We start from the raw sequence: 27,596 nt of genomic DNA, 5'->3' as shown, positions 1-27,596 counted from the left end.
GACCAGGAGACCACATAGAGTATTTAGCACTCATCCTGAGTTCGAGGATATAGTGCAGCGGCATAGGGAACGTCCAGACAAACGTTTTTCAGGACAAAAAACGCTGGAAACGAGATATCAGTTCGCATCGGAATTTTGTAAAAAATGGGCGGAATCTCCGGTAGTGGATCCCCCAGTGTCACGCCTAGCTTCAAGGTCCTTGTTGTCAGTACCTAGCGGTTCTTCCATTAAGTACCCCACGGATCGACTCATAGAAGGTTTAGCTCGCTCGGTGTATGAAGCATCGGGATCAGCGCTCTTTCCTTCTTTTGCGGCAACATGGGTAGCCAAAGCCATGATGTCATGGTCAGATTCTTTAAACAAGGTCCTACAGGATAGAGATTTGCCGACAGAAGTGGCAGAGATAGCAAGTCAGATCGCGATGGCGGGTGACTATTTAATTAATGCATCCTTGGATGCGGCTAATGGCGCGACTGTAGCGGCAGCAAATGCAATCGCCATTAGGAGAGCCTTGTGGTTAAGGTTATGGCGGGCTGATTCTATTTCTAAGAAGTCTTTGACTTCCCTGCCTTTTCAGGGTAATCGGCTATTTGGGGAGAAATTAGACAAGCTCATTTCAGATGCTACAGGGGGAAAAAGCAGCTTCCTTCCACAGCAGAAGATTAGGCCGCCTTTTCGTCAACCTCAGGTGCGCTTTCGAGCATTTCGCACCCCCGGGTGGATGGCAGCGGCCAGTACCTCCACCCCAGCTTGCTATAACCAAGACAAGGAGCGTCAGGTCACGTATAGAACCAACCCGCTGGGTAGGATGCGGGGCCGCCCGCCCAGATCAAGGGGGGCCAGGTCCCAGAAGCCCTCAGCGAAATGACTGGAGGCATCCAGTACCCGAGGACAGCAGAGTAGGCGGACGTCTGCGCAGGTTCTGCCGCGTCTGGGTCGCGGTGGTGCGCGACACATGGGTGGCAGAATTAGTGTGTTCCGGGTACAAAATAGAGTTTGTCAAAGATCCGCCAAGACGATTTTTTCTTTCCCGGCTTCCCAAAACGGAATCCCGGGCAGAGGCATTGCTAGGGGCCATCGAGGTGTTGCGGCACAACGGGGTCATTGTCCCTGTACTAGAGTGCGAGAAGGCCCAAGGATTTTATTCCAATCTGTTCGCAGTCCCCAAGAAGGACGGAACAGTAAGGCCGGTTCTGGACTTAAAGCTCCTGAACAGGTTCATCAGGGTCAGGCGTTTTCGCATGGAATCTCTCCGGTCGGTCATATCGTCCATGGAGCACGGAGAATATTTGGCCTCGATCGATGTCCAGGATGCCTACCTGCACATCCGTATTTTTCCCCCGCATCAAAGGTTCCTTCGGTTTGCAATCGAGGGCCGGCATTTTCAGTTTGTGGCCCTACCTTTCGGGTTGGCCACGGCACCCAGGATATTCACGAAAGTGATGGCGGTCGTCATGGCCGTTCTACATTCTCGGGGCATAGTGGTTTTGCCGTACTTAGACGACCTCTTAGTAAAGGGGCCGTCCTTTCGGGCATGCAAGGAGAATGTGAGCATCACACTGGATACCCTATCTCACCTAGGATGGTTGATCAACGGGAAGAAATCTTCCCTTACCCCAGCTCAGAGGATTTTTTTCCTGGGGATGATTTTCGACACTTCTCGAGGTTTGGTAATTCTCCCTCAGGACAAGGCTCGGGCGCTCCGGCAGGGAGTCCGAAGTCTTCAACAACCGGGCCCTCACACTATCCGGTTCGGGATGAGGGTTCTAGGAAGGATGGTGGCGGCGATGGAAGCAATTCCGTTTGCTCAATTTCATCTCCGTCCCCTGCAGCATGCTCTCTTAGCGGCTTGGGACGGGAGTCCGTTCTCCCTCGATCATCAGTGCAGGTTGCCCTCTCAGGTTCGACAGGCGCTGCAGTGGTGGACACACGACTCCTCTCCGACAGGGGAAACCTTTTCCCCCAGATCATTGGTTGGTGATCACGACCGATGCAAGTCTTTTCGGCTGGGGGGCAATCTTCCGGCATCACACGGCCCAGGGGCAATGGTCGCCTCAGGAGGCTCGTCTTCCGATCAACCTGTTTGAGATTCGAGCGGTGCGGTTGGCGCTGCAGCGTTTTCAGCACTTGCTAGCAGGACGTCCAGTCCGAGGTCAGTCAGACAACGCCACGGCAGTGGCGTACGTGAATCACCAGGGAGGCACGCGCAGCAGGGCAACCATGCGCGAGATAGAGCATGTGCTCCGTTGGGCCGAGAGGCACCACTCGGTAATCTCAGCAGTTCACATACCAGGTGTGGAAAATTGGGCAGCAGATTTCCTAAGCCGACAGGGCGTTGCGGCCGGGGAATGGTCCCTTCACCCCGAGATCTTCCAGCAGATTTGCCAACGGTGGGGGACTCCAGACGTGGATCTGATGGCGTCCAGGGAGAACGCCAAGGTGAGCACGTTTGTCGCTCGGTCTCAGGACCCGCGAGCGATCACGGTGGATGCGTTGGTCCTACCGTGGAGCCAGTTTCGGCTCCCATACCTGTTTCCCCCACTGCCGCTTCTCCCAAGGGTCATCAGAAAGATCAAGACAGAGGGGGTCCCGGCAATTCTGCTGGCCCCGGACTGGCCCCGTCGAGTATGGTACGCGGATCTAGTGCAGCTCCTCGCAGACGTGCCTTGGCGTCTACTGGAACGGCCAGACTTACTGTCTCAGGGGACGATCTGCCACCCGAACTTAGGGGCCCTGTGTTTGACGGCATGGCCGTTGAATCTTGGATTCTGACCCAGGCGGGATTTGGGCGTGAAGTGGTTGCGACAATGGTTAGCGCCCGGAAGCCGGCCTCGGCTAAAATTTATCATAACTCTTGGAAGGTTTTCTTTCATTGGTGTCGAGAACACGGGGTTGTGCCATTATCCTTTTCGGTCCCCAACATCCTGGCTTTTCTGCAGTCCGGCCTGGACGCAGGGTTGGCGCCAAGTTCCCTTAGGAGGCAGATTTCGGCCTTGTCGGTCCTTTTTCAGCGAAAGATAGCTACCAATATGCAGGTCAGGACGTTCATTCAGTGGGTTTCTCATTTGGTGCCCCCCTATAGAGCACCTATAGACGCCTGGGACCTTAACCTGGTCCTGGGTGTCCTACAGGAAGCCCCGTTTGAACCATTACAGGAAATTTCATTTTCATATCTCTCCAGGAAGGTGGTATTCTTGGTAGCCATAACTTCCATTAGGCGGGTCTCGGAGTTAGGAGCATTATCCTGCAGAGCTCCTTTTCTGACCTTTTTTAAGGATAAAGTAGTCCTTAGACCACCGCCGCCTTTTCTGCCGAAGGTCGTGTCCTCTTTCCATATTAATGAGGACATTGTTCTGCCTTCGTTTTGTCCAGCGCCAGTACACAGAGTGGAAAGGGCGCTCCACTCTTTAGATCTGGTAAGAGCTCTCAGGAGGTACGTGTCAAGGACAGCACCTTTTCGCCAGACGGACTCGTTGTTTGTGATTCCGGAAGGGCGCAGGAAGGGTCTCGCAGCCTCACGATCAACCATAGCCAGATGGATTCACCTAACTATTCAGGAGGCTTACCGTATTAGAGGCGCACCGATTCCAACAGGGATAGGGGCGCACTCTACTCGGGCAGTGGGCGCTTCGGCACCAGGCTTCGGCAGAGCAGGTATGCAAAGCAGCAACCTGGTCCAGCCTGCACTCTTTTTGTAAGCATTACAATGTGCATACTCAGGCCTCGTCGGATGCGAGTCTGGGTAGGTAAATTCTCCAAGCAGCAGTGGCACACCTTTAGACAGGAGGGCATGCGGCTTGGATCGGTGAGTTGTCCTCCCACCCAGGGACTGCTTTAGGACGTCCCACAGTCTCTGTGTCCCCCAATGAGACGAAGGAGAAACATGGATTTTTGTGAGTACTCACCGTAAAATCCTTTTCTCCGAGACGCTCATTGGGGGACACAGCACCCACCCTGATAGCCAGTTGGCTCTTGTTTATATAATTAGTATAATTCCTTATTTAATGTAGGGTGGTCCTTTTTCAGACATATGATTTTCTGCGTTAAGGCTAATTTTTGGATGTTCTCCTACTGCTTTTGCACTAAACTGGTTTCCGCCCGCTATCGGGGCGAGGGTGTATGCGGCGGAGGAGGAGCTAACTTGTTTTTTGTATGCCAAGTGTCAGCCTCCAGACGGCAGTAGCACACACCCACAGTCTCTGTGTCCCCCAATGAGCGTCTCGGAGAAAAGGATTTTACGGTGAGTACTCACAAAAATCCATGTTTCAATACAATCAGTGTATTATCAGGAGGAGATTATCACTGTAGGACTAAATGCCACATGCAAGACAGTCAAGCTAATCTGTGTAAGGCTATTTTCACATTAGCGTTTTTTTGCGCTGCGCTTCATGCGCAATAGAAACGCATGCAAAAAAACTGCATTATGCGTTTTGCATGCGTTTGTGTTTTTTTAGGCCCATGCGTTTTAACCAGTTTGTAGCTATGTTAACTCTTAAAACGCATACGATTTCAAACGCAGGCGTGCGCATGTGCATGCGCACACCCGCGTTCCCATAGACTGCAATGTGTTATTTTTGCACATTCCGTGCGCTAGCGTGCGCATGCGTTGTTTTACGCTGTTGGACGGACCCAAAAATGCAACAGGTTGCGTCGGGCGCGCCTAGGCGCACACTACAAAAAAGCGCATGGGCACGAAAACGCATACGTGCGCGTGCAATCTCTAGACCATGCGCCTGCCATGTTAAACATAGGGGCGCATGGACGCGCACAATGCGCTGCGCTAAAAAAACGCTAATGTGAAACCAGCCTAACCCAGTCGTCATCACCGATTGGCAGCTTTCTGTGTACATCCTTGGCAAACTGTCAATCAGCGGTAAGGGGCGGGATTATACACAGCTCAGCATCCTGAGATCTGCAGCAGAGAAAACAGGGATTCTATCTAAAATGCAGCAAGCAGCCCAATAAGACACACATCGCTGGAATCAGGATCTCCAAACCTCTACATCATGCTTGCTCTCAGATCTCTTGGTAAAAGCCTGATGATAGATTACCTTTAATCAGTAGGATCTTTTTTTTTTTTGCGACACATTCCCTTTAAGTGGTTGTTTAATAATGCTTATCGCTGGGTTGCCTTCAGATTGGAAAATACAAGTCCCTGTTATTCTCTTTAGTGGAAAATCACTGTGCTGTTATTGTGAAAGCCACCATTAAAGGGGTTGTACCAGGTTTTAAAGCTATGAATAGGTCTGATATAAGCATAGAGAATGAATGGTTTGGCGGTGCGCCCTTTATGGTCAGTGGGGATATTCCCATTGCTTTTCTGTGCTGGATTAGTGCTGCACCCCGTTTTTTCACTGCACACTGACGCTAGAAATCTAAAAACGATGTGAAAAGTCGCAAAGTGTAGGCGGATAAATATTGCAACTTATAGTGCTTTTACTACTTTTCGGCAGAGCTTGAGTCCCGGTGTGGTGACTGTCGCTTGTCCAAATCATGTCAGGTGGCAGCACAATTCTTCCTCCAGCAGGGACTGGAGTAGGATTTATGGCGCGTTGCAAGCTGCTCATCTGGCTCTCCTGATTCATGAAGAGGCGCACACTCTAAGGGCCAGATTAACCAAGACCCGTGGTGTTCAGGCCAATGTTGACAATGGGGCTGCTGGAATCAGACGCTCTTGAGGAGGCATCAGACGAGTGGTGTGTGCCTCGCAACAAATCCTACTCCAGTCCCTGCTGGAGTCAGATTTGTGGCGTAGCGAACCCAGACGATCTTGATGAATGTGATGAGCTGCAGTCACCACACTCCCGGCCCCAGCTCTGACCATTTCCGCGGAGGTGGGAGATACTGGTACGTAGACTCCAATAGTCGCAAAATTTTGGTGCCTAAATTTTGCAACGTTTCAAAGTTTTATTCTAGAATTCTGTGATGAAAACATTGAGGAATCTGCCCAGGGCGTCTGCTGTGTGTGCTACCACTTCTTGTGTGTGTGTCGTACTGAGGACTTTGTTGTGTCTCACAGCTGAATTGTGCCTTCCAAGATGACAAGTATCTGTACATGGTGATGGAGTACATGCCCGGGGGAGACCTCGTCAACCTGATGAGCAACTACGATGTACCTGAAAAGTGGGCCAAATTCTATACCGCTGAGGTGGTCCTGGCCCTTGACGCCATTCACTCCATGGGTTTGATCCACCGAGACGTCAAGCCGGACAACATGCTGCTGGACAAACATGGCCACCTGAAGCTGGCTGACTTCGGCACCTGTATGAAGATGGATGAAGTAAGTAAAGAGACTCTTCATCTGCAACAATTGTGTGACTTCCCACTGACATGACTGCAATGCTGGGGGCACAGAGGCGTCCCACCCACTTGCTGCAATTTACACCCCGGTGTAAGACTAAATTATAATGGCACTCATATTAGCGATCAGCCCTGTTGGGCATCGATTTACAAATTATATTTTTAAAGAATCTCCTGTTATTATTCCGAGCTGCATTTACTATTCTATGTGCTTCAGAGCTGACATCACCCAACTTTAGTCAATAATCACAGATTTTGGGCCTCTTTACATTGTGTGGATTCGTTATCTGTCTCCTAATGTTTAGCTCTGTAGCACACCTCTGCCGCATGCCTCTTGCCGCATGCCTCTACCGCACACCCCTAGCATGCCTCTGCCGCATGCCTCCTGCAGCATGCCTCTTCCACACGCCTCCTTTCGCACGCCTCTAACATGCTTCTGCCGCACGCCTCCTGTCGTACACCTCTAGCTTGTCTGTGCTGCATGCCTCCTGCCGCACACCTAGCATGCCTCTGCCACACACTTCTAGCATGCCTCTGCTGCCCGCCTCCTGCCGCACACCTCTAGCATGCCTCTGCCGCATGCTTCCTGCAGCACGCCACTAGCATGCCTCTGCCGCATGCTTCCTGCCGCACGCCTCTAGCATGCCTCTGCCGCATGCTTCCTGCCGCACGCCTCTAGCATGCCTCTGCCGCACGCCTCTAGCATGCCTCTGCCGCATGCTTCCTGCAGCACGCCTCTAGCATGCCTCTGCCGCATGCTTCCTGCAGCACGCCTCTAGCATGCCTCTGCCGCATGCTTCCTGCAGCACGCCTCTAGCATGCCTCTGCCGCACGCCTCTAGCATGCCTCTGCCGCACGCCTCTAGCATGCCTCTGCCGCATGCTTCCTGCCGCACGCCTCTAGCATGCCTCTGCCGCACGCCTCTAGCATGCCTCTGCCGCATGCTTCCTGCAGCACGCCTCTAGCATGCCTCTGCCGCATGCTTCCTGCAGCACACCTCTAGCATGCCTCTGCCGCACGCCTCCTGTCGCACGCCTCTAGCATGCCTCTGCTGCACGCCTCTAGCATGCCTCTGCCACACGCCTCCTGTCGCACGCCTCTAGCATGCCTCTGCCGCACGCCTCCTGTTGCACACCTCTAGCATTCCTCTGCCGCACGCCTCTAGCACGCCTCTGCCACACACCTCTAGCATTCCTCTGCCGCACGCCTCTAGCACGCCTCTGCCGCACGCCTCCTGTCGCACACCTCTAGCATGCCTCTGCCGCACGCCTCCTGTCGCACACCTCTAGCATGCCTCTGCCGCACGCCTCTAGCATGCCTCTGCCGCACGCCTCTAGCACGCCTCCTGCCGCACGCCATTTGTCTGTAGTAGCGCTCTTGCCGCAGTTTTGATAGAAGCTAATTGCTGGCTGGTTTCCTAATCTTTACATGTCGGGGTTTTGCTGGTATGATCCCCCCCACCCCTGTGTCACAATGAAGCCTCAGTCTATGGGCATTCCAGACGCAGATGCCAGAGACCTGTATTAAATTCTTCCTGGAGCCGTCACAGTCGCTGCTTCCGCTCCTGAGGGCTCGGAGTACAGAATGTGCCAGGCAGCGCTCCGGATCGCTTGGATGTTGCCATATAGGAGCAGGATATAGGAGTGTGGAATGAGCTCAATGAATAGAATATTTTAGGGATTGTTGTTGGGAAGTGCAGCCCCGGCGTCTGATGAAATGGTGAGGACGGCGGAGCTTCTGCCGCCAGCTAGTGGTCATCTAGTGGAATAACAACTGTATGTTAGAATGACGCTGGCTTATTCTGGATGCGTTTTCTCGGCTTCTTGTTTTTAGTTTGCTCCTAGTCTGAAGTATTTTTCAGTTGCCGTATTAATAGTGAAGAGAAGGAACTGTGCAGCATTGGAAAAATATGGCTGCTTTTTCCCATGAACAAATGCCTCACCTTTCCACTGAAGACCGATGCTGAACTGCAGTACCGTGCACAACCTGTGGACAGGCGTGGCGCTATTTCTGGAAGAAAGCAGCCATGTTTTTCTGATCTCTCCTCCATACTGTTCTCTCAAAGTGCTGCTCGGCCAACTCTAGCAGTCCCATAGACAATGGAGGGAGCGGAGTCCGGGCATTATGTTTCATATCTTCCATTGATATTCTCGTATTTTCATTGATTTAAAAAAAAACATTTCTCTCTGAGATGTTTTTTTTTTTTTTCACACAATCCATCAATCGGCGTTAAATAAAAAGAAATAAATTGCTGGTGTGCACCGGTTTAATATTGGGTTGTAGAATATAGGAAGGATGGTAATCTGGCTCCAAAAAATAACATTCCAAATTTATTCCAAGAAGTCCATTAAAATGTACATGTAGTAAAAAGGGAATCCAATAGCATCTTGATATCTTATGCGTTTCGAGCTGTAACAAGTCCTTACTCATAGATACGGTAACGAGTAAGTCCTATGGTTAAGGATTTGTAAGTTTCAAAATGGTTTTTAGGATTCTCTTTTTTTCCGTCTGTACTTTTTATTGGGTTTCTATGAATAAATTTGGAATTTTAACCTATTTTTCGTTCCTGGATTACAATCCTTCTATGTTTTGTTGCATATTGTTCCATGTTCCTGATTAGAGATTTCTTCCTTAATGGAAGGGACAGAGTCCTCTGTTCAGGATCCTCATCTGTTGGTCAGAGGAAGAACCAGTTAGTCTTTCTCTGGAGGACGCCTTCTCATTGATATGAATAGGCACTGTGTAATGCTTTTCCCTTATGGTGGAGCTGCAGGGAAATGAAGCACTTACTGCCAGGTTTCATTGGTCACTGGAGTCAGTGCATTGTGATCTGTGAGAGACCCTTCTAACATTTAGGGATCATCCAAAGCAGAGAACCCTTCTAAATTGATAGCCGTGGGGGACAGTCAGTTGATTGCTCTGGGATTGGCTGATTATGCCAGCAGAAGTTGAGAAGTTAAACATCTGTCTACCTAGAAAAGAGATGAAACGATCCTTTAAGGAGGACCTGTCATTAGGTCAAAACTGACCAGTTTTTGCTCTTCTTTTATACCCTTTGTCCTCATGACTATGCTGGTTTTTGTTTTTTTTTAAATCTGACATACAGTTCCAGAGACACTAGCCTTTTTATTTATAGATAATTTGGTCTTTCCGAAGGGAAAGTGGCTGGCAGGATTCTCTGGGGGCGTGGCTGGCAGGATTCTCTGGGGGCGTGGCTGGCAGGATTCTCTGAGAGCGTGGCTGGCAGGCTTCTCTGGGGGCGTGGCTGGCAGGATTCTCTGGGAGCGTGTCTGGCAGGATTTTCTGGGGCGTGACTCACAGGATTTTCTGTGGGCGTGGCTCGCAGGTTTTTCTGTGGGTGTGGCTCGCTGAATGCTCTGGGGGCGTGGCTCGCAGATGCTCTGGGGGCGTGGCTCACAGGATGCTCTGGGGGCGTGGCTCGCAGGATGCTCTGTGGGTGTGTCTTTAAGCTTCTAAACTATGGTTCGCTGGAACCATATGGCAGATTTAAGAAAAACAAACCAAAGAACTGAATACTCAGGAAAGTGGCAGGAATATAATCAGAGTAAAAACTGTGCACTTTCCACCTACTGACTCGTTCCCATTAAAGGATAGAATCATAGAATCGTAGAGTTGGAAGGGACCTCCTGGGCCATCTGGTCCAACCCCCTGCTCAATGCAGGATTCGCTAAATCATCCCAGTCAGATGTCTGTCCAGCCTCTGTTTGAAGACTTCCATTGAAGGAGAGCTCACCACTTCTCGTGGCAGCCTGTTCCACTCATTGATCACTCTAACTGTCAAAAAGTTTTTTCTAATATCTAATCTGTGTCTCCTCCCATTCAGTTTCATCCCATTGCCTCTAGTCTTTCCTTGTGCAAATGAGAATAAAGTTGATCCTTCTACAATGTGACAGCCCTTTAGATATTTGTAGACAGCTATTAAGTCTCCTCTCAGTCTTCTCTTTTGCAAACTAAACATTCCCAAATCCTGCAACCTTTCCTCATAAGACAGGGTTTGCAGACCGGTCACCATTCTGGTCGCTCTTTTCTGAACTTGCTCCAGTTTGTTGATGTCTTTTTTAAAATGTGGTGCCCAAAACTGGACACAATATTCCAGATGAGGTCTGACCAAAGAGGAATAGAGGGAAATAATGACTTCACGTGATCTAGACTGTATGCTTCTGTTAATACATCCTAGAATTGCATTTGCCTTTTTTGCTGCTGCATCACACTGTTGACTCATTTTCAGTCTGTGATCTATTAGTATACCCAAGTCTTTTTCACATGTGCTGTCACTTAGCCCTATTCCTCCCATTCTATATATGCTTTTTTCATTTTTATTGCCCAGATGTAGTACTTTGCATTTCTCCCTGTTAAAAACCATTCTGTTAGTTGCTGCCCACTTCTCCAGTTTATTTAAATCTTTTTGAATCCTCTCTCTCTCTTCTCTAGTATTAGCTATCCCTCCTAGCTTTGTGTCATCAGCAAATTTAATCAGTTTACCCTCAATTCCTTCATCTAAATCGTTGATAAAGATGTTGAACAATACAGGGCCCAGGACAGAGCCCTGTGGTACCCCACTTGAGACATTCTTCCAACTGGATGTGCAGCCATTTACGACCACTCTTTGGGTCCGATCACTAAGCCAGTTATGAATCCACCTAACAGTTGCCTTGTCCATTCCATACTTAGTCATTTTTTCAGTAAGGATTGTATGAGAGACTTTGTCAAATGCTTTGCTGAAGTCAAGATATACTATATCTACAGCATTTCCTTGATCCACCCAATCAGTAATACCGTCATAGAAGGAAATTAAATTAGTCTGACATGACTTATTAGTTACAAACCCATGCTGACTCTGCTTAATCACTTCATTCTTATCCAGGTATTGACATACATGTTGTTTAATAATTTGTTCAAAGATCTTTCCTGGTATAGAAGTCAGACTCACCGGCCTATAGTTGCCTGGGTCCAGCTTCTTCCCCTTTTTGAAGATAGGAACAACATTTGCTCTTCTCCAGTCTTCTGGCACTTCTCCTGTTCTCCAAGAATTTTCAAAGATTATGGAGAGGGGTTCAAAAATTTCTTCTGGTATCTCCTTCAGTACTCTGGGGTGTAATTCATCTGGACCTGGAGACTTGAATTCATTTAGGTTAGCTAAGTGTTTCCTCACTATCTTTCTGTTTATAGATATCCTGGATTCTTCTATTCCCTTAATAGGACAGTGAATAACAGTTGATGTTACATTTCCTTTCTGAGAGAAAACAGATGCAAAATAGGAATTTAAAAGTTCAGCCTTCTCAACATCCTGTCTTACCATTTCATCATTTTCATCCTGTAAAAATCCTATAGCATCTTTGACTTTTCTTTTACTTTTGACATATCCCCAAAATCCTTTATTATTGCTTTTGACATCTCTTGCAAGCCTCAATTCATTTTCAGCTTTAGATAATCTGATTTGTGCCCTGCAGGTTCTGCAGACAGCATTATATTCTTCTTTAGATATGCCTCCCTCTTTCCATTTTATAAACATTTTTTTCTTCCTTTTTAGCATGTGCTTAAGTTCTGTGTTCATCCATCCTGGTTTCCTTAAAGGTTTCCTATTCTTCCCTCTTTTCGGAATTGTTAACAACTGTGCTTTGAGAATTTCATTTTTCAAGATTTCCCATCCTTCCTGGACATTTTTGTCTTTAAGGATATCCAGCCATTGGATCCCTCCAATTCTTTTTCTGAATCCCTTAAAATCTGCCTTTCTGAAATCTAACCTTGACGTCTGAGTCTTCACAGGTCTTCCGCCTCTAGTTATCCAAAATTCTAAAATAGCATGGTCGCTACCTCCTAGGGTCCCAGCCATTTCCTCCCTGTTTATAAGAATTAGATCCAAGGTAGCAGTTCCCCTTGTTTTCTCCCTTACCTTTTGGAAGATAAAGTTGTCAGCAAGAGAGGATAAGAATTTCCTTGACCTGTTAGTTTTGCCTGAGAGAGATTCCCAACAAATGTCTGGATAGTTGAAATCTCCCATGACAACTATGTCATATTTTTTGGAGAACTTGGCCATTTGATGCATAAAGAGTTCATCCATATCTTCAGCTTGCACAGGCGGCCTGTAGTAAATGCCTACAATGGTGTCCTTTCCATTGTTCTGTCCTTGTATTCTTACCCAAACAGTTTCCACAGAACTCCCAGTCTCTGAAGCTTCAATCTCTGTGCAGATATACGCGTTTCTAACATACAATGCAACACCCCCTCCTCGTTTATCAAGTCTGTTTCTTGCAAATAAGTTGTATCCTTCTAGTCTTGTATTCCAATCATGTGTATTGTCCCACCAAGTTTCAGTGATTCCAATGACATCATATTTCTTTTCCTGTGTTAGTAGTTCCAATTCTCCTTGTTTGTTGCCCATGCTTTGTGCATTAGTATAGAAACATTTTAGTTTGTGATTGGTTTCTCTTTCTCCAATATTTTTATTAATTAGATTCTTTCGTCTTTGTTCTTCCTTTCCACTTCTAATAGCAGAGTTCTCAATAGCATTTGTCAGGTGTATGGCTTTTTCTGGTCTTTTGCTTCCCTTCCCACGTTGTTCTAGTTTAAAGCTCTCCTTACAAGTGTAGCAAGGCGACTTCCAAATACCTGCTTTCCAGTCTTCGTAAGGTGCACCCCATCTCTAGCAAGTAGTCCATCGTATAAGTAGTTCACTCCGTAATCCAGAAATCCAAATAGTTGCTGACGGCACCATCGACGTAGCCAGTTGTTCACCTGCAGAATCTTATTCCACCTCCTTGTTCCATGGCCATCCACTGGGAGGATGGAAGAGAAGACCACCTGCGCTCCCAGTTCTTTCACTTTCTTGCCTAAGTCTTCAAAGTCTCTGCAGATGGTTTCCAGGTCGTTTCTTGCGGTGTCATTTGTCCCCACATGTAGTAGCAGGAATGGGTAGTCATCTGTAGGTCTGAAGAGTCCTGATATCCTGTCAGACACATCTTTAATTTTTGCACCTGGAAGACAGCACATTTCTCTTGAAGTTATATCCGGTCTGCAGATAGCGGCCTCTGTTCCTCTCAACAGGGAATCCCCCATGACCACCACTCTCCGTTTCTTCTTCACAACATTTTTCTTTCTCCATCCAGGAGGACTCTGAGGACGTACAAGGTTGCTGTTTGTTGGCAAAGTCTTATCCTGATGTATTTCTTCATCGTTTTCCTGCGTGAGAGCCTGGTACTGGTTACTGAGAAGTATGGGTGCTGACTGCCTCCTGATCCTCCTGCTTCTCTGGGTCACATGTCTCCATTCCTCTGTTTCTTCAGGTGCACTTCGAATTTCTTCTCTTTCTGTAACATGAAGAGATAATTCTGCTCTGTCCAAGAACTCTTCACCTTCCTTAATGACCTTCAACGTAGCTAACCTCTCTTCGAGATTTTGCAACTTTTCCTCCAACAGGGACACAAGCTTGCATTTGTGGCATGTGAAGTTTGGCTTTTCCACTGGTAAATCTGTGAACATGTAGCAAGAAATGCAGCTCACCAAATGGCTCCTGGCCTCTTCCATCTTGAGATTTCTTAAAAACGATGAAAGATGAGCCAAAATATTGTTATATAAAGCATATTGTTCATGTGCCACGGTTATGTAACTACGAATAAAAAAAATATATAGCTATTTGCCAACAATTAACATAATTAACCCTTTAGTAGAATCAGTGTGTCTACTTTTTCCACGATTGATATACTTTTATGGGAAAAAAGAAATAATTGTTTGCTAAACCCAAACATATAAATGAATGAGTGCCATTTAACAAGGCGTTAAAGGCCTTTACAGCAGCGGCGCGCCGTCCTACCGCTTGCTTTTTCTAGAAGCTGGCACTTGGTTTTATTGATTCCCGGCCTGGCAGTGCCCTTGGATCAGCCAGCGTTGCGGTAAGCTTTACAAGATAAGCGGCGGATATCAGTTGTCTTGAGAAACAAAGACTTTTTATTTATCCGGGAGAGTGCGCTCCAATGTCAATATTCCCCATGCGAGCTCCTGGTCGTCTCGGTAAATGGGTTTGTGATGAGTAACGATTCGCTAGGTCTGCAGTGAATGAATGACTCCGCTGGCAGCGGAAGTGTCTAGATGGCGGATGGTTTGGGCATCGCACCTTTTGTGGTGTTTGGCTCTAGCTGTAGTGTAAACTATTGTTTCTGCTGATGCCAAAAAAATATAAAGATTACATTTTTTACTTATTAGCGGCAGGAGAACTCTGGCAGCCTCCCACAGATCCTTTTACACTCTCGGCAGGTAAAAAGTAACCCCTCACACAGCTCCATTGACAGAAAAAAAAAAATAAAAAAAGTTATGGGTCTTGGAAAATGGCAATACAAGCCCAATTTCTTTTTTTTTTTTTTTTTTTTATACACTTATTTATTTTTATCGTGGATGTAATTTAAAATAAAAAATCTGTGCAATTTGGGTATAATAATAATAATCTTATATAGCGCCAATATATTCTGCAGCGCTTTACAGTTTAACAGTTTCAAAACACAAGTCATAAATAACATTAACAATACAATAATTAATGCAAAAAAAGACAAAATAAGACGACCCTTCTGGTGAGAGCTTACAATCTACAATGACGTGGGGGAGATTCAAAGTACAGGTGTGTATTTACAATGGAGTATTTACAATGATGGTCCAGCCATCTTGAGGGAGTGGGGGATATATAGTGAATGGGCTACACATGCACACTTACACATAGAATGACTTTGATTAGTGAACATGATAGGCTGCTGTGAACAGATGTGTTTTGAGGGCGCGCCTAAAACTGTGCAAATTGTGGATAGTCCTAATTTCTTGGGGTAGAGCATTCCAGAGGATTGGCGCAGCGCGGGAGAAGTCTTGGAGTCGGGAGTGGGAGGTGCGGATTAGTGCAGAGGTTAGTTGAAAGTCTTTTGCAGAGCGCAGCAGTCGGCTAGGCCGATACAGAAATGAGGGAGGAGATGTAGGGGGGTGCTGCACTGTGGAGAGCTTTGTGGGTGAGAACAAGTACTTTGAGTTGGATCCTATAATGAATGGGCAACCAGTGTAACAATTGGCGAAGAGCGGACGTGTCCGAGTACCGATTAGCCAGATGGATGACCCTGGCTTCTGCATTAAGTATGGACTGGAGAGGGGAAAGTTGAGTAATGGGGAGCCCAATTAATAGAGCGTTGCATTAGTCCAGGTGGGAGTGGATCAATGCGACAGTGAGGGTTTTTGTTGTTTCCATGATGAGAAAAGGGTGGATTCTAGAGATGTTCTTTAGGTGTAAGAGGCAAGGGAGTGCAAGAGATTGTATATGGGATGTGAAGGAGAGATTGGTGTCAAACATAACGCCCAGACAGCGTGCCTGTGTTGTTGTGGTGCCACCCACGGAGAGGGAAATGTCAGATTTAGAGAGGTTAGTAGACGGCGGGTGCAGAAGAAGTTCAGTTTTGGAGAGGTTGAGTTTCAGATAGAGAGCGGACATGATGTTGGAGACTGCGGACAGACAGTCACAGGCGTTCTGTAGTACAGCGGGGGTAAGGTCGGGGATGACATGTATAGTTGTGTGTCATCAGCAGAAAGATGGTACTGAAAGCCAAATCTGCTGATGGTCTGTTCAATTGGGGCCGTGTAGAGAGAGAAGAGAAGGGGGCCAAGGACTGAGCCCTGAGGTACCCCGACAGCGAGAGGAAGAGGAGATGACGTGGAGCCAGCGAACAAAACACTGAAGGAGCTGTCAGAGAGAAAGGAAGAGAACCAGGAGAGAGCAGTGTCCTTAATGCCTAGTGACTGGAGCCTAGAGAGTAGGAGAGGGTGGTCAACAGTGTCGAAAGCTGCAGAAAGGTCGAGAAGAATGAGCAGAGAGTGGTCACCGTTACATTTTGCTGTCAGAAGGTCATTGGTAACTTTGAGTGCAGTTTCAGTTGAATGTAGGGGGCGGAAACCGGACTGTGAAGGGTCTAGGAGGGAGTGAGTGGAGAGGTAACAGGTAAGGCGGGAGTATACTAGGCGCTCCAAAAGTTTAGTGGTGAAGGGGAGATTGGAGACTGGTCTGTAGTTGTTTGTGCAGGATGGGTCGAGAGCGGGTTTCTTTAATAATGGAGTAATGATAGTGTTTGAAGGAGGATGGGAAAAATTGTAGTTAGGTGAGTTGTGACTACTGGAGAGAGAGAGACTGGAGGAGATGTGAGGGAATGGGGTTGGTAGTGCATGTAGTCAGACGAGAAGAAGAGAGGAGTCTGGGTATCATCGTAATTGTACTGACCTTGAGAATCCTGATGTCTCCTGTTTTTTTACCGGTTAATAAATACTGTCAAACTAAAATCCAGAAAGCATTCAACACTAGAACTCGTCTTCCAAAAAATCCCAAAGAGCCCAGCCCTCATACGCCTGTGTCGATGGGAAAAATAAAAAAAAGTTATGGGTCATAGAAGATGGGGAGGAAAAAAAATGCAGATGTATAAACGGAGCGTTCAGGTGCATGTATACTCCACCATTATTAGGAACGACACTGGCAACAGCTTCCAGTCACCTCTACGATTTGTATTATGGCTTGGGAAATACGATGCTCATAAAAATAAAGGGAACACTAAAATACCACATCCTAGATGTCGATGAATTAAGTATTCCAGTTGCAAATCTTTATTAATTGTATTAGTGGGATGCGTTGACAACGAAAAACCCCATAAAAATGACAAATGTAAATAAAAATTAATATCCCACGGAGGTCTGAATTTGGAGTGATACACAAAATCAAAGTGAAAAATCAAATTACAGGCTGATCTAACTTCAGTGGAAATGCCTCATGACAAGGAAAAGATGCTCAGTATTGTGTGTAGCCACCATGTGCCTGTATGACCTCCCTACAATGCCTGGACATGCTCCTGATGAGGTGTCGGCTGTTCTTCTGAGGGATCTCCTGCCAGACCTAGATAAAAAGGCAACCTGTCATCAGGTTTGGCCGATAAGAGTTACGGCCACCGCCTTTCTGGGCTTATCTACAGCATTCTATAATTCTGTATATAAGCCCCCAATCCGACCTGCAAGAGAAATAAAATAAGTTTTATTATACTCACCTGCTGGATGGTCCAGTCCGATGAGTGTCGCTGGTCTTAGTTCGGCGCCTCCCATCTTCTTGCGATGTTGCCCTGCCACTTGCTTCATGGCTCCCTGGCACCCAAGACCTGCGACATCCATTGGACCGGATCGCCCTGCAGGTGAGTATAATAAAAGTTATTTTTCTTTTCTTGCAGGTCGGATTGGGGGCTTATAAAATGCTGTAGACAAGCCCTGAAAGGTGATGGACGTAACTCGTTTCGGCAAAACCTGGTGACAGGTTCCCTTTAAAGCATCTGTCAACTCCTGCACAGTCTGTGGTGCAATGTGATGTTGGTGGATAGAATGAGACATGATGTCCCAGATGTGCTTGATTGGACCCAGGTCTAGAGAATGGACAGGCCAGTCTATAGCATCTACGTACTCATCATGCAGGAACTGCTGACAACCTTCAGCCACATGAGACCTAGCATTGTCATGCATCAAAAGGAACCCAGAGCCCATTGCACCATCATATGGTATCAGAAGGGGTCTGAGGATCTCATCCCGTTAAGAAAGGGCAGTCAGGGTACCTCTGACTAGCGCATGGAGGGCGGTGCGGCCCTCCAGAGAAATGCCTTCCCACACCATTATTGACCCACTGCCAAACCGGTCATGCTGGAGGATGTTGCAGGCATCAGAATGTTCTCCTCGATGTCTCCATATTCTGTCACGTCAGTCACGTGCTCAATGTGAACCTGCTTTCATCTGTGAAGAGCACAGGGCATCAATGGTCAATCTGCCAATCTTGGTGTTCTCTGGCAAATGCGACTCGCCTTGCATGGTGTTAGGCTGTAAGCCAACACTCACTTGCATACCACCCTCATGGAGTCTGTTCTGACAGTTTAAGCAGACACATGGATCTTAGTGACCTGCCGGAGGTCATTTTGCAGGGCTCTGGCACTGCTGCTCCTGTTCCTCCTTACACAGGAGGTAGCGGTTCTGCTGCTGGGTTGTTGCCCTCCTACGGCCCCCTCCATGTATCCTAGTGTACTGGCCTGTCTGCTGCATGCTCTGGACACTGTGCTGACACACAGCTACCCTTCTTGCCACAGCTCGCATTGATGTGCCAGGTTAATTTCATAGAAGTGTGATTGACTTTGAGTTGCATTGTGTTATTTAAAGGTTCCCTTTAATTTTTTTGAGCAGTGTATTTAACATGTAATAGTCCTTTTTAACTTCATTTTTACATCCCCATAAATAATTTGTTCACCTGAAAATAAGAAACTTTGTAATATATCTTATTATAGAAAAATCTGCTTCTTTCTTCTCCTGGTCTAAACTTTCATGCGTGAAATTCTCAATTCACAGGTAAAATCTGTTTTCAGTAAATACAGACTTTCCATTGCTGAGGTAGGAGATGACAGTTGGTGCTCAAACTTCTACAGAGAACTATAACTGTCCTTTTCAGGAGAACTTGCAGCGGAATGTCTGGCTTCCTCTAGCTCCTCCCCTCTCCATACAATTTTAAAAGCACCAACTCTCACCTCCTATCCCAGTAATGGGAAACTCCTGACTTCACTGAATACAGATTTTACCTATGAATTAAGAATGAAAGATCAGTCCAGGAGGACAAAGAAGCAGATTTCTCTGCTAAGTTGTTTTTCAAAATTGCTTACCGGTATTTTCATGTGTACTACTGATTAAAACAAAACAAAAAAACCCTCATGGGGTACCTTTTTAAGGCTTGAGGCAGTATCTATTCTCTTCATACAGGTATTTAACTATTTCCAGCAACTTCACTGAATGCTGCATGTGTCCAACCTCTATCATTCATCTTTGCAGCATATATAATGTATTTAACTATTTTCAGCAACTTCACTGAATCCTGGGTGTGTCCAACCTCTATCATTCATCTTTGCAGCATATATAATGGTATTTAACTATTTCCAGCAACTTCACTGAATCCTGCATGTGTCCAACCTCTATCATTCATCTTTGCAGCATATATAATGTATTTAACTATTTCCAGCAACTTCACTGAATGCTGCATGTGTCCAACCTCTATCATTCATCTTTGCAGCATATATAATGTATTTAACCATTTCCAGCAACTTCACTGAATCCTGCATGTGTCCAACCTCTATCATTCATCTTTGCAGCATATATAATGGTATTTAACTATTTCCAGCAACTTCACTGAATCCTGCATGTGTCCAACCTCTATCATTCATCTTTGCAGCATATATAATGGTATATAGTTATTTCAACTCACACTGCTTGTCCCCTTATGCTATTGAGGTCAAGTAACTTTTCAAAGTGGTTTATGATCCATGTAGGCCTGGACACTTGTTTATCTGCTAAATACATGTATTGTGTCCTGCTGTCCTAACTTAGTTTGATTGCTAACGAGTAAGGAGAGAAAAAAAAAAAGGAAAATCTTAGAAGTGGCCTTCTATAAATTCAGAGCTAGCCTGGGGAAGGCATTTATGCAGGGGGGCATTTATCTACATGTAATCTAAGTACATGTATCAAAGTACGCTGGCAGTTATAACATGGCAGTTAGACAGGTAAGACAAATCTATTCCCAGTACATTTGGGCAACCCCAAATATTTACCATATGCATTTGTCTAATTTATATCCTGGCCGCTGCATTTACACACATCCACCGCCCTGGTATTAACTCTCTACACTCCGTCCATATTGGCCCCTCACTCCTTTCCTCTCCTATGTATAGCACTCACGCTCTTTTCACATTGCTACACAGCACAGATCCATTCAGTCCCACCATTCAACATCAGAGACGCTCTCACAAATCACTTAACCATCTGTTCACTCTTTCTATCCTCCTTCTCCTAGTCGCAGGAGACATTGTTCCCAACCCTGGTCCCCCATGGTATAGAAAGTCAAACCCCCCAACTGCTGCACTCAGAAACCCCTCTAATCTTATCAATATTCCCTACCTGCCATCTGTCTCTCTTAATTGTGCCCTTTGGAATTCTCGATCAGTGTGTAACAAACTCTCCTTCATTCACGACTTTTTCCTTTCTAATTCTCTTAACCTTCTGGCTCTTACTGAAACCTGGATCCAGCAGTCAGACACTACCGCTGCTGCTGCTCTTTCATATGGTGGACTACACTTTTCTCATACTCCAAGATCAGACAATAGAGCAGGTGGAGGCGTTGGTCTGCTCCTATCATCAAAATGTACCTTTCAGGCTATCCCTCAAGTACCCTCACTTGTCTTCCCTTCTTTTGAGGTCCATGCCGTCAGACTCTACACCCACTTCTCCATGCGAGTGGCGGTGGTATATCGTCCTCCCGGCCCCTCCCATCAGTTCCTGGATCATTTTGACACTTGGCTTCCACATTTTCTCTCCTGTGACATCCCTACCCTCATCATGGGCGATTTCAACATCCCCATTGCTCTTCCCCTCTCCCCATCTGCTACTCACCTTTTATCTCTAACCTCCTCTTTGGCCTTTTGCAGCTTACTAATTCTCCAACGCCAATTACTTCAAAGAAAAAATTGACCAGCTCTGACAGGAAATTATCTCCCAACCACCTCATACCATGCACTGTCCTCCCTCCCCCACTGCATCTAGCTCACTCTCTGATTTTGAACCAGTCACAGAAGAAGAAGTAAGCAGGCTCCTTGCATCTTCTCGCCCAACCACTTGCACCAGTGACCCTACTCCGTCACATCTACTCCAGTCCAGTTCCCCTGCTGTCACCCCTCACCTAACTAAAATATTTAACCTCTCTCTCTCTTCTGGTATCTTTCCCTCCTCATTTAAGCATGCCGTCATATATCCACTACTTAAAAAACCATCCCTTGACCAAAGCTGTGCCGCTAACTATAGACCTGTCTCTAATCTTCCCTTCATCTCTAAACTCCTGGAACGCCTGGTCCACTCCCGTCTTATCCGCTATCTCTTTGATAACTCTTTTCGACCCTCTCCAATCCGGTTTCCGCTCTTTACACTCTACTGAAACTGCACTCACTAAAGTCTCTAATGATCTACTAACAGCTAAATCAAATGGTCATTACTCCATGCTAATTCTCTTGGATCTCTCTGCAGCATTCGACACTGTGGATCATCAGCTCCTCCTCACTATGCTCCGTTCCATTGGCCTCAAGGACACCGTTCTCTCCTGGTTCTCTTCCTATCTCTCTGACCGCTCCTTTACTGTATCTTTTGCTGGCTCCTCCTCCTCTCATCTTCCCCTTACTGTTGGGGTTCCTCAAGGATCAGTCCTAGGCCCCCTCCTCTTCTCTTTGTATACTGCCCCTATTGGTCAAACAATCAGTAGATTTGGTTTCCAGTACCACCTCTATGCTGACGACACCCAATTATACGCTTCTTCTCCTGACATCACGCCAGCCTTTCTAGAAAACACCGGCGATTGTCTAAATGCTGTGTCTAACATCATGTCCTCACTATATCTGAAACTGAACCTATCAAAGACTGAACTCCTTGTGTTTCTACCCTCTACTAATGCACCTATGCCCGACATTGCCATTTCTGTGTGTGGTTCCACTATTACTCCCCAGCAACAGGCCCGCTGTCTTGGGGTCATACTTGACTCCGAGCTTTCCTTTTTCCCCCACATACAATCACTGGCTCGCTCTTGTTATCTGCACCTCAAAAACATTTCTAGAATTCGACCTTTTTTTTTTTTTTTACTTTTGACTCCGCAAAAACTGACTCTTATTCATTCTCGTCTCGACTATTGTAACTCCCTTCTAATCGGTCTCCCTCTTACCAAATTCTCCCCCCTCCAATCTGTCTTGAATGCTGCTGCCAGGATCATATTCCTCGCGAATCGTTACACCGATGCCTCTACCTTGTGCCAGTCATTACACTAGCTACCCATCCACTCCAGAATCGAGTACAAACTTATTACCCTCACCCACAAAGCTCTTCATGGCTCAGCACCACCCTACATCTCCTCCCTCGTTTCAGTATACCATCCTACCCGCGCCCTCCGTTCTGCTGATGACCTGAGGTTAGCATCCTCAATAATCAGAACCTCCCACTCCCGTCTCCAAGACTATACACGTTCTGCGCCAATTCTTTGGAATGCACTTCCCAGGTCAATACGATTAGTCCCCCAATCCACACAATTTTAAGCGTGCCCTGAAAACGCATTTATTCAGACTGGCCTACCGCCTCAACACATTAACCTAATCTATCCCTGTGTGGCACAGTCAAAAGTTTTACCATAACCAGGTTCCCTGCATCATGTTCCCACATGCTTTATGTATCCATTAGCCCTCTGCATCTGTACTGTTACACACTTAACATTATGGCTGGTCCATACAATCAGGGCAACTGTTACCACCCACCTTTCGTGTCTCCCCTTTTTTCCTCATAGATTGTAAGCTTGCGAGCAGGGCCCTCATTCCTCTTGGTATCTGTTATGATCTGTGTGATTATTTTTATGCTGTAAAGTCTATTGTCTGTACAAGTCCCCTTGGAAATGTAAAGTGCTGCGGAATATGTTGGCGCTATAGAAATAAAATTTATTATTATATTATTATTATTATTGCCAAACTACTTTCTGTTTGCGCGTCTTTTCTGCTGTACTAAACCTAGCTTGCCATAAGTCTCTATATTGATTGCGTACAGCAGTTGTTTTTTTTTATCAACACCTTTGGTTGAAAACGGCAAACCCTAATGAAAGTTAAAGGGGTCCAACGAGCCCCAATGGTAACTTGTGCTTTTGACCCTCCTACACATTGTTGATTTCACAACTCAAATATGAACAGGACATAATTTAAGAAAACAAGATCCTTTTCTTTATTTGGGTGGAGAAGGTATATATATATATATATATATATATATATATATATATATATATATATATATATATATATATAGTTTTATTCTGTTGTTAGACTTTTTTTAGTCCTTTAAAATGATATCTGTCGAGAATGGAAATCTTTACATCTGTGTGAACGGAGTCTCGCAACTATCCGACTTTTTTTTCTCATGAAATGACAATGATGAATTTTGTGAGGACGCGCACAGATGACAGACAGGACTGCCGTTTTATTACGAGCAGAAACGACCAAAGTGTTACAGAACAGCCTCTCCGGAGACTTGTGGTTGTGTAGATTGTTGCTCGCTGCATATATGGTCATGCCCCGGGAATGTTCTACTACAGAACTGGGTAAATGAGAGAGAGGATGTGTTCAGCACGCACAATCCATTTATATCATGTGGTGCGTTAATTATATTGAAAGAGACTAGTAAAATTGAAATATGTTGTGTTTAAAAACTGCAAATTTTATATCATTTTAATTTTACAAATATTAAAGTAAATCTGTCAGCAGGTCAAAAGTGGTCAGTTTTTGCTCTTGTTTTATTCCCCTGAGTATACAGTTTTTTGTTTTTTTACAATCTGCCGTACAGTTCCTGAGATATGGGCTTTTTTTTAAAATTTGGTGCTAATTTTTAGACACTATCGAAGGGGTGTGGCTCAGTTATGCAAAGCAGCCTGAAGACACGCCTCCAGAGAATCCAGTTAGCCACTCCCCCTTCATAAAGACTAAATAAAATCGGTGCTAAATACAAAGGCCCGTATCTCAGCAACCGAGTGGCGGATTTTTAAATAACAAAAAACAGAGTACTCTGGGGAGCAGTGAGAATAAAATAAGAGCAAAATCTGGCTACTTCTGACTTGGTGACAGGTCCTCCTTAAATTTATACAATCAGTGAAATGGTGCGATTACTTTCCCCTATGGGCTCTCTGCCTTTCCTGCTATCAGCTGAACAGCAAGGTAAGCAATGCATATCAACTACAGTGTCTGTCTTCAGTAGAGATGAGCCAATTTGTTTGGATTTTGGCCCCGAATCTGATTTTGACAAACTCGTGCCATGTTCGAGCACTATTCGTGCTGAATGAATGTCTTATGATCGGTTCCGAACATATTCAGTAATGTGTATTCCCATTGATTCTAACGACGTTCGGCTGTGTTTGACAAATATTGCAAAAACAATATTTGATTCCGATCGCATTCGGAACCAAATCAAACAAATTCGCTCATCTCTAGTTTTCAGTTAAACAATGTTGTCACTGATCTGGGCAGATAAAGGGCCCGTAATGACCCTTTGCCATAGTAATCATATTTTGCTAAAAGTACATGAGGTTTAGGAATCTCTTTAAATTGTATATTTAAGCAGACAGTATGGAAGAAGCGAATGTTCACAGGTATCTGAGAAGCAGAGAAGTTTTTGTAAAGCAGAGCTGACCTCTATATTCTTCTTCCATTAGACATCTAAGGCCGTACGTTTTGACATAAGACACCGAGACCATGAAGGGCACATATATTAGGAAGCCAAAATTGGAAGATGAGTCACCGCTGACTAAAGTTTCAGCGTTTCCGGTCACAGTGCGGGCCTTCCTGTCACCGCTTGCTCATGGACTTACACATAATGGAAAATCTCATGGTGTTCCAAAACAATAACATGGGATTTTTCTCCCATTTTTATGTGTATTTTCTTATATTTTGGGTCCATGTATGTGTATTTGTGTAGACTGTACACGCTAGATGAAGGCTACGCTGACGTCCCTGCTTGGTGAGCCACAAACATGCATTAGAATGGCTCCAGCTATAATGAGCTCTGCCTGGCCTTTTTCTGCACCATATTACCTTGCATTTCCCTTGTGTTGGCTGTTGTAAAGAAATTTCGTGGTCGACCTTCTCTTTTCCTAGCAATTCTTTGGAGTTCTCAGAACCAGGATTTTGGAAGGTATAGGAAAAAAATTTATAAAATCTTAAAATAAACGCTTAACACTTCTTTTTTTTTTTGAAGCATTCTATCATTTAAGAGAATGAAACATGAATGACCAAAAGAGAAGTCTAAATCGTCAATATGTGGTGTTACCACCTTTTGCCTTCGTCAGTTGTTCTAGGTATACACATACAGCTTTCAAAAGAGCTCTGTAGGGAGGTTGTGCCAAACATCTTGGAGAACCAACCAGATAACTTCTGTATGTCGCTTGCGCAAATCCTTCTGTCCCTTCGTGTAATCATATTTTTAAGTTTGAAAGAAGACACAAGTCCATGATGATTCCCGACTGTACATTATGGATCAACGTCCCTTCACAGAGTGTAGGACCAATAACATGCAATATTATGTTTTTCAAGAAAGGCATGCAGACCCTCAAAAATAACTTGATATTGAGATTAGGGCTTTGTGGGCCTGTATCGTCACTTCCAGGACTTCTTGTTCCTTTTTTCCTCTTTACATTAAATATATTTCTTAATCATATTGGCTGGGTGTTTTGGGTCATTGTTCTGCTGCAGAATAAATTTGGAGTCAATCCAACGCCTCCTTCATGGTACTGCATGATGGGTACGAATCTGCCTGTATTTCTTAGCACTGTGGACACCATTAATCCTGAGCAAATCCCCAACTTCATTGCCTGAAGTGCAGTCGCAAACCTTCAGTGATCTTACATGATGCTTCCCTGCTGTCTGCAGATGCTCATTATTGTACCACTCTTCAGCCCCTCACAAACAAACTTCTTTAGTTACAGCCAAATATTTCACATGGTGAATGTATGGCTTTTTGGCTGCAATTTTTCCGTTAAAGGGAATCTGTCACCTTTTTTTAGCCCTATCAGCTGCTGGCACCGCCATCAGGGGCTTAGCTACAGCATTCTGTAATGCTGTAGATACGCCCTCGATGTAACCTGAAAGATAAGAAAAACAAGTTAGATTATACTCACCCTGGCGTCCGGTCCGATGGGTGTCGTGGTCCGGTCCTGCACCTCCCATCTCCTAGTGATGATGTCCTCCTCCATCTGCTGCGGCTCCGGCACAGGCGTACTCTCCCGGCGCCTGCGCACTGCAGTACTTTACTCTGCCTTCAACAGGGCAGATAAAGTACGCCTGCGCAGGAGCAGCGGCAGAATTAAGAAGGAGGACATCATCGCTAGGAGTTGGGAGGTGCCGGATCAGGCCGCGACACCCACCGCACCCAACCGCGCCCTCCCGGTAAGTACAATCTAACTTGTTTTTCTTATCTTTCAGGTTACATTGGGGGCTTATCTACAGCATTACAGAATGCTGTATATAAGCCCCTGATGGCGGTGCCGGCAGCTGATAGGGCTAAAAATAGGTGACAGATTCCCTTTAAGACCATTTATAGACTTCAATGAACAATAGATGGGTGTAGCTGGGTCCCACTGGTTGCTGCCAATTCTGAGCTGATGGCACTGCTGGACATTTTCTGATTTCAAAGGGGAAAAAAGCATGTTATGTCTTTTAATCTGCTGCACTAAGTTCATTGGCGGACCAAGGTGCCTAATGTTGCCCATTTTTGGTGCTTCTACTGAAGCGCTTGAAGAGCACATCATGAAACCCCTTGAAATGTTTCCCTGGTAGAGACCTTGCTGATATAGTATAACTACCTTGTGTCTTGTTGCTGTGCTCAGCTTTGCCTTAGTTTCAGGTCACAGATCATACACCATCGTCCACAACCTCACCTTTGTTTGTTTTAGAATTTGGATGTTGCTCACCAAGTTTTAAGTCTCCTACACCGCTGATTGTGTTGTCTGTTTAAATCTTCATATACCTGACTTTGTGCAAGTATATTTTGAAGAATCGATGATGCTTTGAAACCCAAGGGCGGCTGCACCAAATATTGATTTGATTTAATTTCTTTAGTTTATTCACTTTATTTTTATCAATTAACAAAATATTAACTGTTAACACTTCTATTTTGAAAGCATTCTCGATTTGCATAATTTTTTTCCCACCTGCCTAAAACTTTTGCACAATACTTGGCGAAAATGTCAATTTAATTAAACCTGTTTTTTATTATAAATTTTTTTATGATTATCAATGAAAAACAATTTTGTAATACTGCGCTTTTCACACTGGCTACTTGAACAGACACAATGGCCTGATGCTTTCTGCAAGGAACTTATCAGCTTTGCTGTGTAGACTCGGACATGCTCATCAGGGAGTAGACAATTTAAAGGGAACCTGTCAGGTCACCTTAGCTGAGACTAGTCCACCAGGGCTTTCTTTCACAGAGACTAGACCTGCATTTAATACGCTAATAACTCCCTCCTATGTGTGATGAATGTGTGCTCCCCATTGGCTGGTCGAGAAGGACTCTGGCTTCATTATGCATCCTATGGGATGCACAGTTAAGCCAGGTGTAATCTCTCCAGCTTCATCAGACCACTGCACATGCCCAAGGAGGAATAAAAAATGCCGAGTCCTGCGTGACCAGCCCGTGGGACG

At 45.6% G+C, this 27,596-nt stretch overlaps 1 protein-coding gene across 1 annotated transcript in view; it reads left to right on the top strand.

Moving 5' to 3' along the window:
* Positions 1 to 27,596, top strand: part of ROCK2 (Rho associated coiled-coil containing protein kinase 2) — a 184,571-nt gene that overhangs the window by 81,059 nt on the left and 75,916 nt on the right. Inside the window, exon 5 of the mRNA XM_073568234.1 lies at positions 6,020 to 6,280. Within this exon, the coding sequence (XP_073424335.1) occupies positions 6,020 to 6,280 (261 nt within the window). The remainder of the gene's footprint in view (positions 1 to 6,019; positions 6,281 to 27,596) is intronic.

The sequence above is a fragment of the Dendrobates tinctorius genome, unplaced genomic scaffold, assembly GCF_039654945.1.
Source record: "Dendrobates tinctorius isolate UK_male_01 unplaced genomic scaffold, ASM3965494v1 ptg000021l, whole genome shotgun sequence".
In the NCBI taxonomy this organism is placed as follows: domain Eukaryota; kingdom Metazoa; phylum Chordata; class Amphibia; order Anura; family Dendrobatidae; genus Dendrobates; species Dendrobates tinctorius.
This window is presented reverse-complemented; position numbering and strand designations above follow the sequence as displayed.